Below are 15,019 nucleotides of genomic sequence, written 5' to 3'. Positions count from 1 at the left end.
TGCAGAGCTTGCATTGCTTAGAAGGATTTATAAGGCTTCAGTTCTGCACTGGAGCTTTTGTGTTGACAAGGCATCTTTCAAACAGAAAAAAACATACCAAAAAAACCCCCAAACAAGCAAACAAAAAACAAAACAAAACAACCAACCAACCCCCCAAACAAACAACCAACCCCCACAACAAACAACCAACCCCCACATGCATCATGCAATGCACAGAAGTCACCACAGTCATTCTCCAGCACAGCTGCTTCTTCCAGCATGGTAAAATTAAACATCAATACCATGCAAGAACACAGGATCCAGGAACGAAGAGAGCAGAACAGAAGTAAATTACTAGCATTTATTCTTCCAGTAAGCAACTGAGTAAAAAAATCGCATTTCCCTACACACTAATTGTCATTCTTTAGTGAAACTGAGATGGAGTTAAACTCTCCCAACAATCATCACTTTTGGTATTTCAAAAGCAAACTTCTCTGAACACAAGAAGAAGAGTATCTTTCAGAGCTTAAATGTTCCTTTGGTAGAAACGTCATCTTATTTTGGGAGAAAAGAAAAGAATTGCATAATTTGTTAGATTGCATTAAAAAAGCAAACAAATACAGCAACAGCTGAATGTCAAAGCAACACAGTAGTGGTGGTCTTGGGTTTAGTTTATGAACAACCACATTATATCATGGCTAAAGTCTGTGTTGGAGAAATTAGGTCTTAACTGAAAATGTTTTTAAATCCAAAGGAAATACCCTTTGTAGCACATGTAAGAATGTAAAGTTTATCATGGCAGGAAGCCCTGCCAAAAGCTTACAGAAAAATACTTCTGTGCTACTAGACAACCACAAGAGACAATTTTCAACTTGTAAGAATAGGATGTTTCCCAGAGCTTTGTGAAATTGTTAGAATTTCCATCTTATCATTTTGGGGTGACATTTAAGCATTCAAACCTTGTGCTCTTCTAATTTAAACAGTATTTGGCACCTGGAACAATACAATTTTGTCTACTGGTCACAAAAATTTTATCATTGTTAACACGATTAATTCCCGTTTAGTGCTTTGTCTTATATGGATGCTACAGGGATGCAAGTTGCTAAAATTATGCCAGATTAATTTTACGTAGGAGTCCTGGCTATTTGTCTGTGTACATGGCTGAGGCGTTTTCCAGCCCTTCCGACTTCCCTCCAGCATTTGCAAACCTCTAAGAGAAAATAGACACAAACCACTTTGGTAGACAGAGGGAAATCTGTCACCTCGAACAATGGGTTTGTAATAGTGCCACTAGTAGCTTCAGCCTTGGACAAGAGTTTATATTTTATGTCACCTAACTACACTAACAGTAATGCTCCATACGATATGCCTTCTATAAAAGCTGCCCAAGCCAAATCAGGCCATTATCTAGACACCAGTGTACAACAGTGCCTTTTCCATTGGCTTTGGGCTGTGCCATCAGTGTCACTTGTAGGGGTTTACCAGGATTATGAAACTGTGATCGCACAGAAGTAGCTAACAGAGACCTGACCCACTTGACCAGGTAAGAAATGGTCGTAAATCCTGTGCACTGTATGGGATTTACAGTACCAGAAGTTCTATATGTGCAATCAGGCCAAGGGACTTCCTTTAAGAATGAGGGCTGGCATTTAGGCCAATGAAGCTGGTGAAGGGCCTGAAGCACAGATCTTATGAGGAGCAGTTAAGGGAACTGGGGCTGTTCAGCCTGGAGAAAAGGAGGCTGAGGGGAGACCTTATCGCTGTCTGCAGCTACCTGAAAGGAGGTTGTAGCATGGAGGGGGTTGGTCTCTTCTCCCAAGTAACAAGCAATACGATGAGAAGAAATGGCCTCAAATTGCACTGGGGAGATTTAGATTGGATTTTAGGAAAAATTTCTTCACAGAAAGAGTTGTCAGGCACTGGAACAGGCTGCCCAATGAAGTGATGGAGTCACCATCCCTGAAGGTGTTTGAAAGACACATAGAGGAGGTTCTTAGGGACATGGTTTAGTGCTAGAATTAGGTTATGGTTGGACTTGATGATCTTAAGGGTCTCTTCCAACCAAAATGATTATATGATTAAGCTTTGGACTCAGCCTCAGATTAGGGGAAAACTCTGCAAATTCTGGTCATTAGAACAAGATGATGAAAATCAGATTTTCTCCTCCCTGGTAAAAGCCCACTGCTGGGGGTTTAGCAATGTCACCTCCATCAACATCTGCCTTGCCTCAGCTTCACTCAAAGTGAAAGCAAAAGATTATGGAACAGGGATTCCCAGGAACCAGCTCAGGGCAGCGGTGGTGGGGAAGGGATGTGACACAGCCTGACTGGTGATAGCAGATGTTGTCACCTCACATCCTTCCCTTGGCTACAGATCAAAGCCAAGTGCCCTCGAGCATGGGGTACTGCTGGTAGCTTATGATACCAGCCAACCTCCCCTCCCAGGTCTGCCCCTGATGGCAAAGCCTAACCCATAATGACTACTCTGGGTGTCTGTTTGATGGTGTCACTACTGGGTACCAGGGCATGGCACCTGGGCACTGGTGGTCCTCTTACCAGCAAACCTCAGCCCTTGAAAAGGGCTCTGCCCAGTGAATAAGAGAGATCTGGCAGCACTCAGCTGCCTGCAAGTCCCTCTGAACGTCCCTGCAAAAGGAAACCAAAACACATTAAAAAAACTGAACGTGTGGTTTATTATATTTAAGATGCTATTTGTCTATAGGGTTTAAATATGTCTGTCACATAGTTAACAGTAAATGAATGTAATTTTACATGTTCAGTATCTTGATACACAGTACAGGACTACAAGTGTGGTAAAGGAGCACGGGAAATTAATATTTCCTTGATGCATGTACCAAATCCTGCAGCACCACTTAAAAGCTTGGAGTAAGGACTCAAGCTGCAGTATTACAAGCGCTACTAAATAAACCAAGCAACATACCTATATTAAACATTAGAGAAACAAAACAAATGACACAAGGGTTTAATATTTAAGATTTGATACAGGATTAAAATACTAATATTTTTAATGTCCTGGTTTCAAATTAATAAATATAAAAACAATATAAAAATATACACCGGTTGAATAAAAGGATGCACTGAGTAAGGTTAGAAAGCTAAATTTCACTTTCAAATGTATGAAGGTATGTCTTTAGGGAGAGGATTTCTGTGTAGCTGCGACTGGTCTTTCGGAAGAAGTCCAAACTTGTGAGCTGTTCGATGTCACGCACACGCGCGGTGTGCATCTTAAGAAGATCTTCAACCCACTTTGATTCATCCTCCAAACTCTGAAATATGAAAAAAAAAAACAAACAAACAAACCAAGTTTTATAACATGTAATGTGAAAAGTCAGCTCTGAAAGCAAATGCAACTTTTCTAAAGATTGGGTCTGCTTGAACAATCTCTGTGCCCTATTCAAGAATGACTAAGGTAAACAAGTTCCATCAAAATGGATTTTAAACTTAACATGCAAGATGACTCCTGCAGGTTTATTTTGTGACCCAGTTTAGGATGGGGTTGAGAAAATGCCCATAGTCATTGAGGAAAAGATGGCCCTATGTTGCAGGTGTTTCAGAAGAACAGCCATATGCTTTTAGAAGACACATTGGTCACTACATGCTTTTTTATCTCACAGAAAGAGCTCCATATTAATCAGCTGTGTATTATGAAAGCCTAAACTTCAGGCTGTGTAGCTTTGAACCCTATCCCTGCATGTGTTTCTCATCTGACTAGCACCTTGTCTAACACAACATTATTTTAATCTTTCCACTTTACTGTCAGGAGACCATTATGGTTCATTACACAGTTGGAACTATGGTTTATGTTGGTACCTGTAAAAAGACTTTCACTAAGCACTTCCCAGTTGGGGAAAAAAAAAAGTGATGCTGCCAGAGTGATTGCTGCTGTGTGCCTTGTAACTCACTGACACATCAGAAAATCAGCCCAGCAAAACGCTGCAGTTCCTGGCTGTCTGAGTGCATTAACCAGCCCAGTGACACGTCCCATGAGCACTGCGGCCAACCCTGGGACTGCACGGCAGGGAGCGGACGTGGGAAAAGGACAGAGCAAACAGGACTTTTGGCCTCTCAGGCTGGTACATCTACGCCACTGTCAGGGAAGCAAGTTAGGAAAGCAAGGTTGTGCCTACAGACATTTGGATCCCATGTATCTTGGAAATCTGACTGGTAGAACTCTATTTCTGATCTTGCTCCTGAAAATGAGCCCCTTTCTGACTGTCTCGGCCAGGTCCGTCTGCAAAGAGATCCCTCACCCTTCAAGACTAAGCTTCAGCAACGCCAGAGCCTACCCAGCACAGTAGATATGCCACAGACCAGGCTCTGGGTCACTCCGAAAGGGCCAGGTGGGTGAGCGTGATCGTTTGCACAGAGAGGACATCAAGTACCAGCTAGGTCACAGCTGGCTGCTCTACCGCAAAGGTCCATGACCCAGTCAGCAATTGTCTGTATTGAAGCTTTTCAGCTCCAAACCATGTTTCCTCTACAGGTCGCTAGCAACCTGAGGTCCAAAACTAGGTCTGGAACACAAAAAGAAAGATGCCAATTAAGAGGGAAGAGAAGGGATCATGGAACACAAAAAGAAAGATGCCAATTAAGAGGGAAGAGAAGGGATCATGGAACACAAAAAGAAAGATGCCAATTAAGAGGGAAGAGAAGGGATCGTGCAATGCTCCAGGAAAGCTGCGGCTGTTGGAAGCCTCCAGCTCAGCCTTAAGCCTGGTGATCAGGCTGCTACCCTGCAAATAGGCCTCAGCAGGGTTGTTACTGCAAATGCAACAACTGTGACATTTGTTTTGTCTTCAAGTCGTCATTCCGAGCAGGAAATCTGTATTTTATAGAGCTCAGAGGGAAGTCTTGTTGCTGCAAAGCTCAGTTTTTTATTATAAGGGGGACTCCTAAGAGCGTGCGAAAGGTCTGCAATATGAATATATCACAGGACTGTGAGGTTGTTTTTAAACCAAGTCCAGCAAGACAGCATCTGCATGACCCCAGAAAATCAATCAACTGATCTAGGTTTTAGTTTTTCCGTTCCATAATCGGTCCTTGAAATCTCAGGTCCAGCAGCAAGGATTTTAAACACAGTGATCAGCTACCATGTTGTTATATTACTGCGGCACGACAAATGAAGTGTATATATTTAAAATGATCTTCTATCTATCTGTGATGGTTAGTCTCACCTCAATAGTACAGTGAGTCGTAGAAGGAAAAAACAACAGAAAACATGCAGATAAATAGAAACAGGCAATCAATTAGGAGGCTAACCTAAAAACCACTGGAAAAGATACCACATATTATAGAATGTCCTCAGTTGGAAGAGACCCGCAAGGATCATCGAGTCCAACTCCTGTCCCTGCATATGACAACCCCACAGTTCACACCATGTGTCTGAGGGTGCTGTCCAGTCTCTTCTTGAACACTGTCAGGCTTGGGGCTGTGACACCTCCCTGGGGAGCCTGTTCCAGTGCTCCAGCACCCTCTGGGTAAAGAACCTTTTCCTAATGTCCAGCCTAAACCTCCCCTGGCACATCTTCCTGACATTCTCTCGGGTTCTGTCATTTGTCACTAAAGAGAAGAGTTTGGTGCCTGCCCCTCCTCCTCCCCTTGTGAGGAAGCTTTAGCCACAATGAGGTATCCCCTCAGTCTCCTCTTCTCCAGGTTGAACAAATCAAGTGACTTTAGCTGCTCCTTCCTCTCCAAACCCTTCACCAACTTCATACCCCTCTTCTGGACACTCTCCATGTATTATGTACAAGAATCTCTCTGGATATCAAATTATTAGCTGGAAAGCTGAACATGATCAGAGTATAAACAGGTGGGTGAGGAACTTGCTTAATAAGAGAGAAATTTAAAGGTTTTACTGAAAGGGAAAATAATGGTCTGGAGGAAGTTTCTAACAAGGGTTCCCACATCTTTGGTCTTGGAAAGGATCTTGTGTAATGTCTTTGTACATGCTTGGGAGCTCCTGTGAACACAGAGGAAAACCAGAATAGCATACTGGAGGATGCAGATGGGGGAGTCCCTGGTATGGTATGAAACTGAGTTATTCACATTGATGGCAAAAATTTCTGCTGAGCTGGGAGCTCCTCTAGGTGAAACAGCAGACAGAAGATAAGGACCTGGGTGTACTGGTTATACATGATTGTGAGCCACCATTATAACCCAGCTGTGGAAAAAGCAAATCCTACATAGTATCAGTGGAGTTGTGTTCAGTGGAAAGAAAACCATTTTTATTTTGAGATCTCAGCTGAAGTACTTTGTCTCACTCATGTTCCAGACCAGAACAGAGGCTTACAAAGGCTACTAAAATGCTCACCCTCTTTTACAAGAAATGCAAAAAATCCTGAGTCTCCCATGAATAGAGAGAAGTATATGCCTTGAGAATCATCATAAATCATCACTAGGGTAAATCCCAAAGAAGCCCAGTGAAGGACTATTTAAGCCATAGAAAAATGTTGACACAAGAATAAATGGGTATAACCTCACCATGAATAAACACAGTTTGGAAATGGAACATATTCAAATGAGAAGAGCAGTGGTGTTCTCCAACAGCCATGGGAAGAGAGAGGAAGTGTGTGCAACAAGAGCAGAGTGAGGGGAAAAGTTTATGTTTCTGCAGATCTTAAAAGAAATCTGTGGAGAGGTTAAGGAAAAATTCTTGTATTATCCCATGCATTTTATCCATGAAGTACGTGAGGTTTTACACAACCAGTTCTTTGAACCAATATGACGGAACACCATGTGCTAAAGTAAGACTGACGCTGCATTTGAATGGCAAAATTTTACCCAACTCTATTTTCATTCAAGAGGTACATTTAAATATTTTTGGAGAGGTTCTTTGCTATGTAAAAACCACAGACCAGTATCTGCTGATGACCTTGTCATAGCACTGAAGTTCATCCCAGAACTGTAAATAAACACATCATAACTAGCATGACCTACAGAGGAAAGAAGCCTATGTTGGAGTATAAGAAACCAAAGAGTAAAAGAGGTCATTATTCTAAGTAGCTCGTAAGAAAGATTTCAGCTGTTCAAGAGGACCATAACACACAATATAGGGAGGAATAAAATTGACTTTGTCATAAAATTACATATGGGCAGCGATACAAGGACAGAGGCACTAATAACTGCCAGATTAGTAACTTCCAGATCACCAGCTGGACCTTGATTCAGAGGAAGGCAGTCCAGAGGAAAACCACGATGAAATATAGGTAGGACTTTCCAAGACCTCTGGTGGAAGACATCCCTGCCCAAAGCAGTTAAGCGCCTAAACAGGGTGAAGCCAGACCTGCTTAAGAGAGACGGATACTGCTCCAAAAACGTGGTTTTAAAAAGTGGGACCTGAAAGCAGGCGCTGTTTGATGAATGAGAAAGAGACGGCGTTCCAGGTGAATTGTGTGCAGAGCTGGAATGACTATTTCTGCCTGTAGCTGGAACAGGAGCCTTAACTTTTTGTGCCAATACAAAATTCATAATATTAATGTGTTCATTCAGGAAACAGTCTCCTGGCAGCCTATAGTGAAGCATCTGTGTGCAGGAATCTGCACAGCTGTGTAATGGGAGAACAAGTTCAGGCGGAAGGACAAGTCTCAGCAGAGCTGCCTGGGGACTGCTGTCCCTGCCAGGGGGGACCCAGCCGCTCTCCTGCGCACCATCAGCTGACGAGCGTGCGCGTTACTTTCTGCAGTGCTGACCAGACCAAAGCTTTTGTACTTCACCAAGATTCTTATGCTATAGGATCTTGCATCCTGAAAGAAGATAGGAAAGGAACTAGGAGGACGTCTGGTCATCTCTGTTAATAAGAATCCAAACTTTTCCCTTGGATCAAGACATGCTGGAAACAGCAAGAGCTGGCACTCTACCCTCAGCAGGTTTTAGCATATAGTTTTAATACTGTGTGGGTTGGATGTTCTGTCTGATGCACTAAGATTACCATAACAGACAATATTGTACCTGCATATGGAAACAGTCCTCAATAAAAACATCAGGCTGGCTGCCAGCACAATGTATCTACACAGACAACCTCCCCCCAATCTGCTCTGAGGTTACACTGACAGGATCTGCCAAAACACAGAAGTCTACAGGTTGTTTACTGCCAACCTGCTGTATGTCAGTTCTCCCGGACAATTTTAAGTGCAGGAATACTTCCATTACTTCCATATTTTCTCTGATATCACGGAGGAGTGCTTTTGTCAAATGAGTTGAACATGGTACTTTCTAGAGTCAATACTCTGTGCTTTCATTGAAGACATCAGAGAGCACTAGCAATGGGGTTTCACATGCCTCAAGGATATATTTACCACAGTAGTGCAGCAGAACTTACATTGCAGCTCTCGTCATTGTCAGGCCGGTGGGGAAGGATGTACGAGAGAACGGAGAGTGGTCCATCACACTTGTCGGCTGGCTGAGTGAAATCTAGGCAGCTGGTTATGATGGCATAGTAATGAGTAGGAACGGGGATGGCGCTGCCTTCCACAAACCTGGGGGAATAAAGCAAGCGTTTATCCACAGAGAATAAGCCTGTCCAGAAGAAGCTTTCACAAACAGCATGTTTTTTCCTCCCCTACATGTGAGGACACACGTATGTTGTTAAGATGTGTTTGATTCCTAAACACACTCTGAAAATGAGCCTTCAATTAGCTCATGTTTTGATATTGTGCTCTAGCAATACCACACATCAGTGCTGAAAGGCTTCTTCAGTTCAGAGACACAGAGAGAATGCATTACTGATATTAATGAAAGACTTGAGTACCTAACTCAACAACACTGCTGTGGTTTGCTCTGATATTCAGTTGTCAGCTTCTAAGTTCTGGAGAATTTTAGAGAAAATAATTTATTTGGAATATGATTCAGCTTCATCTCAAGGATGAATTAATATCTACTTCCAAAGTCAAGGTGAACAGTAACCTGCTGAATTGCTATTTTCTTATTTTTTACCACTGTCCTACCTACAGGGACATTCAGTCTTGATAAACAACAATTTTAGAAAGAGAAAATTATATCTCCTCCCAGAAATCGAATATTATGCGGGCAATTAATTAAGATAAAACCACCATCAAGAGGAGCAACAACAAACCAATTTAAAGACGAACTCTTACTGTTTTATTTTGTCGGGTGTGTCATGTAAACCATCATAGTCATAGTCAAAGATTGGCCCACTTATAACATTGACTCCATTTCGTTCAGTGGCATATCTCTTCACCAAAACCCTCTGGAAATAGTTCCACACCTCTGTAGGGAAGAAAAAGAAAATAGTCTAAGTCAAAACATGTCAAGATTATACATTTTATTTTTTTATGAAAATAAAAATCCACTGGACATCATTCACAGGACGGCAGGGGAAACTGAAGACTAAGCATTACAGATTTACTGCAGCTTCATTTAGTTTAGTCAATAAAGCCTATTCAGATAGTTGATTTTTTCCCCCCCAAGCAGTGATAAAGGAAATGCATGGTACCACTCCCAGGCTGGCATTGCCATAGACATTGCACAGAGAGCCTGCTGTTCCCTCACCAAGCAGTAGAAACAGCTATTCACACGCTTTTGATGTCCCTGTAAACACTTCCTTTGTCTTTCTTATCTAGTTGCAGGGAATGCTGCTGTGGTGGTGTTGTGGGTTTGGTTTTGTGTTTTCTTTTTTTTTAAATTCTATAAAGGAAACAGCACCATGATTGAAAGCAAAACCCAAACATTTTAAAAGAAAGGGAAATACAAAGGTCATATTCTTCCAGTTAAATTCTCATTAAATGTCTGACTTTTAAATTAGGTGCTGTTAAGGATAACCAGATTATAGAATGGCATCTCGTCACAGCAGCTTTTGGGAAGAGCATGACATACTTTCTTCCACATGCCCTAGTCAACCTTAACAAGATGCTTGCAGAGATGGGGAATACACTGCAATCTTCAGCTACAGTGTTCTCTTTCTGGTTCTGCGGGGTGGGCGGGGAGTGTGCTTTGTTTGTTTCAGGATTTTTTATGGAGTTTTGTTTGTTTGTTTGTTTTTTGGTGTTTGTTTTTTTTTTTTTGTTGGGGGGGAGTGGTTGTTTGGGTTTTGGTTTTTAGTTTTGTTTTGTTTTGCTTTTATTTTAACACTAATAGAAGTGTGTGTAATCAAAACATCTCAGACTTGTAAAAGGTTAACTTTTGTCTGGCTAGCTCAGGCAGTCAAGTCCGTGGTTTTCTGACACTGAGGGCAACACCAGCCTCAGCAAGTTCCTCAGAACTCCTTGTCCTAGGGCTGCTCAGTGCCACATGAACTCCCTGCCCCACAAGCAACGGCCAAACAAGAACCTCAGCTGCGGTAACCACTTGGCCATAAGTATCACTCTTCCAGCTGCTTGCTCCTCCCGTGCATCAGCCTTAACAATAAAAACTGCCCGAAAAGGAAAGTGGGTTTGGATTTTTTTGTTTGTTTGTGTTTTGCTTGTTTCCCCCCGAGTTTTCCAGATGAATCAGTTCCCCACTCCAGTTCTCCACTGCCAGTGCAAGGGGGGCAGCCCAGGGGCATCATCCTGCCGCTCCAGCAAAGCAGAAGCTGCGCAAGCCAGACTCACTACAGGAAAGATGGATGCCGAACGATTGCCTGGGGGATGGGGATTAGTAAAACAAAGCAGAGGAGGGGACCTGTGCAGCCAGCACTGTCACCAAAGCCAGCATAGCATAAAACTGCCACCTTGGATTTTCCCTGTTGTGGCAAAAACTTTGTATAATGAGCTTATAATCAGCCCTCAGCATTGCAATCTGCACATACACAGTGGTTTCTAATTCCCTAGGAATGATATTAGTTCCAGCATTTGTTCTCAGGGAATCCTTCGTCTGCTTGTGAAGAAGAGGAAGGCCACTAGGCAAAATGAGCTGCTGCTGCTGGGTTGTTCTCCTATGATTAGCATCTCAGCTAATTTGCTTAGACTAACATTAGCATGAAGAGCATTTTTATGAAGTGATTTGAGAGTGGGAAATCCCCAATAATTTTGCAGTCTGTAATCAGTTAAGTGTCTTTGCTCAAATTTCCAGCAAACATCACCACTTGTTCCTACTCAAGAGGTTTTTCAGTTAAAAACACTCTTTTCTGGTTAAAAAGAAAAAGCCTCCCATAGGCTTTGATGTTTATCCAAACCTCTCTGGCCTAAAATCTGAATTGGAAATCTCACAAGAACAGGCTCTTGAGATTCTTCCAAGTCTTCTCAATCCTTGCCAAGGCAAAATTGCCACCAGAATAGTCTGATGGTTTTCCTACCTCTTGGCAAAACTAGAGAGAAAAGAGATGTGCAGACAAAAGAAATGTTAATGCTATATCCCTGCAGCATTGAAATCTTCAGCTAGGTTTAAGTCATTCCTCATTTTCCATAAATTGGTTTCCTCTTCCTTTTTCTTTACAGGTAATAAATATGTTTGGTCTCTCTCTAAGGGCACGGATAGAAAAATCAAAAGTAATCACTCATTCCTGAGCTGCAACAACATGCTAAGGGCACACTCCCAGGCTTGTACACGCTCCCAGGTGGTTTATTGAGAAGTAAAACCATGTTGCCCAAGTATATTTTGCACCAGCTTGGGCTACAGACAAGAAAACCTGAATGGTCTTGTACAAACTGCATTACTGTGGCATGAAGCAAAACTGCTGAACTACAGCATGTCTGTACTCTTACCTTAGCCAGGCACCAGGGAACATAAACCTTTCTACAAACTTAAGCCTTTCTTATGGTATTTTGCTTGCCCGTACCTAGAACTGTTGTTCACGTGTATTATCTGCTGGCTACAGGTAACTGAACTTTATGTTCCAAACTTCTCCCATTAATTCATTCCATAGTCCAACATACATATTAAAAAAAAACCGAACCAAACCAAACCACAACACACATATGTTGGGAAAGACAAGTAAAGCCATTGAAAGGGCACTTACTTTTGAAAGCAGGATACATTGGAATGATATTTGTTATTAGAAAAGCATCATATTTTGCTTCTGCAGAGGAACTTAATTCTGAAAGCAATAAAAAAGAAAAATGTTAATAAGGTGAAATATCAGAAATTTAAATCATATAAAAATGTTTTGAAAAATGGCTTCAGAGGGAATGCTGTCCGAAGGAAATACTGTCATCTAAACAGCAATCTGAATGCTATATTGAGAAGCGCACATTATACACATAAAATTAGTCTTTAATGTGACGGCTGAACATGGAAAGTGAGGATTTTATCTTTGCTTCAACTATCAACCAGTTCAAAATATTTTTATAGCTCATCAATTTTCGCAGTCTCAAAAGTCAGAGAGCTGCTCTGCAGGCTTTTACAAAAGACCCAAACAATCTGCAGGGAGAGGAGTGCGGGATTATCTTCTAGCAAGCCTCTGCACCAGAAATTCCATATCACCAATCCACTATAAAATATTTCAGTCACTGAGTGAGGAAGGCAGAGCAATGAAGTTCACAACTGTGAGACAGTTGTGTCCCTTAAACATTTACTAATCCCAGAAGATCATTGCTCCAAGACTGAACCAGTGTAACTGCACCGAGACAATCCAGGACACTCATTCACACAGGTTTTCTATTAATATTATTTCTGTAGGATGGCAGGAATTTTTACAGTATGCAAGAGCCTCATTTCTATTTTTAAATTAAATATATGTTGATCCTATTGCTGGTTGAATTAAAAATTTAAAACTCTGACTAGATTCCCAGTTCACATAAGCCGGTATCTATCCACTGACTTTAAAGGGCCAGTTTCAGAAGATTGTCTTCTAGCTTGTACTTCAACTCCCTGCAATTCATTTTTCACCTTTTCTCTTATTAACTAAACTGGGACACTTCATTGTTTCAGTGCATGAAGCAGGGCACTGGTTTGGAGCATCTCTTGTGGAGCGGAGGGACCAAAGATGTGATGGAAACTTGTGGCATTGAGCCCTTGGTCCTCAGCAAGAATAATGTATCCACCCCCTTGAGCCCCACATGTGACACCATGCAGGAACAGCCCCTCTGAGGAGAAGACATCATGGAGGAAGAAATCACCCCACAGTGAGGGGAAATTAAATCGTTCCTACCTATATTCTTTCCCAACTATTGCAAAAAAAGCCTTAGTCTGTCTATATCTGGTGGGGGGAGGGTTTCGTACCTAACATTTTCTCTAACAAAAAAAATAAAATTACAAAACCTCTGGGTATTAAAAAGCTATCTGAACTTACGAGGAGGGAAAAGGAAGCCGTAGGAGAGCTGTTTGTCGCCTCTGTAGGCTGCGCAGCTCTGACTGTTCCCTGGAGAGATGCGGAGGTCGGGCCTCACACAGCTGGCCAGATGCTCTGGGACACCTGAGACTTCTGCCTGCATTAACATGGACAGAAATGAGAAGTAATTCCAGCATTTATGGCTAAAAGAAAATGATTCATACAGTCAATGGATTACATGGAAGGCCTTGTATGGAGTAAAATAAACCACCTAGCTGTACAATCAAATCCTGTTCCTGTATCTGCTGCAGATCCCCTGTTCAGGTAGCTGACATCATCAAGCAAAAAAAAGTCAAATGAAGTAATTGATTACTCCATCATAATAAAACAAACTCCCATCAAGCAGAACTTAAAAAGCAAATGAAAACAGGAAAAGAAATATACAATCCTTCTTCCTTAAAACTCTTCCCTCCTTAAGGAAAAAAAGGGATTTTGGCGTTTTTTACAATGGCACTTGACATGATTTCTGGTGGGAAAAATCTGCTTGAGGAAGGGGAACTTTAGGACTTCAAGAATACAGGTAATAAACAGATTTGCCCAGGATTTCTTGAGCACTTTTTCAAGAGCAAAGACCGCACTGACCTGCTTGGAAACAGTGTAGGATGTCCAGAGAGGCATCAGGAATGTTTCACTGTAGCCACTTTCAAAGTCATGGTGATGCAAGATGTTGTATTTTGTGCGGTACAGTACTGCGGGGCGCCCATATAGAAGATGTTTGTCTACAGATCAGAAGGAATTACATTTACATTGACTACTGAAAACTTTAAAGATGATAAAGTAATAAATGCTGGTACTACAGTGATCCTTAATGAGATACTGACCCCGAGTAACTGCTAAGGGAATCTTGTAGCAGAGAGAGCAGCAATAGTTTCAGTAATTTTCAGTAGTTTTGCTTGGGATCCACCTTCCAAGCTCACAACCCACTTGGAGGCTAAAAGTCCCTTCTGCACTTGAAAGCTCATTGGGTTCATAGCATGGAGACAGGGTGTTTCTCCAGCCAAAGGGGACTCCACAAGGATCTCTGTGTCCACATTTCAGTCATACATGTGGCAATAAGCACTTTTATTGTCGCTTTAAATCAGCACCCATCCCATCACTCCTGCCACTCTTCTCCACACTTTCTCTCCTTCCTATGCTTTTTTGTAAAGTCCCTCTCAAAGGGGAGGCAAAAGTGCTCACTCACTAAAAAAGTATTTTTTTCCACTTTTCCAATACAGACAATGTTCTGAAGACTGAAGTGCCATTTTCTGTCAGTAATATCAAAGAAAACAAACATACGAACAAACCCTTTTCCTAAATTTGGCTACAAGAAGACACCCCCAACTCTGCAATACTTGCTTTTCTTCTGTCTTTGTGATATGTTATGGTTAAATGTCCTTAGATACCTCTAACAAGCTTGTTTATAAAAAGGCAAAAACATCATTGAAAGAATAAAAGAAAAAGATATTTCCTGTCTAATCTTGCATTGTGCTGCCCGGTTCATTGATTTTGATAACCATTTGGCAGACAGGTTTGGCTCGCTTCTGGAAATCAAAACATAGGAACAAGGAAAGTGGCCTAACACTGCTCACAGATAGGAATGTAACCTGAAAGAAAAGAGCATGTTTTACTGGTGTTTGAGTCCAAATAGAGGATATTTTTGTAGGACACAATAAAGAAAGGTAGGAAAAGCCTTGTTTAAGCACAAAGATGATAAACTTGCTTTATTCGAGTGAAGCTGAAGTCATCTTTTTCTCCTGCACATGAATAACTTCAACTAAATATGCATGATGTAGCATGAGGGAGAAGGGAATTACCAACTAAAGGCAGGAAGGTC

At 41.7% G+C, this 15,019-nt stretch overlaps 1 protein-coding gene across 9 annotated transcripts in view; it reads right to left on the bottom strand.

Annotated features, from left to right (window-relative positions):
- Positions 1–2,652: 2,652 nt before the first annotated feature.
- ENPP2 (ectonucleotide pyrophosphatase/phosphodiesterase 2) overlaps positions 2,653–15,019 on the bottom strand; it is a 55,229-nt gene continuing 42,862 nt past the window's right edge. For all 9 annotated transcript variants that reach the window (XM_071803837.1, XM_065832198.2, XM_065832193.2 and 6 more), the window contains 6 exons: positions 13,786–13,922; positions 13,165–13,300; positions 11,893–11,970; positions 9,092–9,224; positions 8,317–8,473; positions 2,653–3,265 (listed from right to left, as the gene is read on the bottom strand). In XM_071803837.1, the coding sequence (XP_071659938.1) occupies positions 3,095–3,265; positions 8,317–8,473; positions 9,092–9,224; positions 11,893–11,970; positions 13,165–13,300; positions 13,786–13,922 (812 nt within the window). In that variant the 3' untranslated portion in view covers positions 2,653–3,094. The remainder of the gene's footprint in view (positions 3,266–8,316; positions 8,474–9,091; positions 9,225–11,892; positions 11,971–13,164; positions 13,301–13,785; positions 13,923–15,019) is intronic.

The sequence above is a fragment of the Patagioenas fasciata genome, chromosome 2 (genome assembly GCF_037038585.1).
Source record: "Patagioenas fasciata isolate bPatFas1 chromosome 2, bPatFas1.hap1, whole genome shotgun sequence".
Lineage (NCBI taxonomy): Eukaryota > Metazoa > Chordata > Aves > Columbiformes > Columbidae > Patagioenas > Patagioenas fasciata.
The sequence above is the reverse complement of the archived record's forward strand: the minus strand, read 5'-3'. Positions and strand labels throughout refer to the sequence as shown.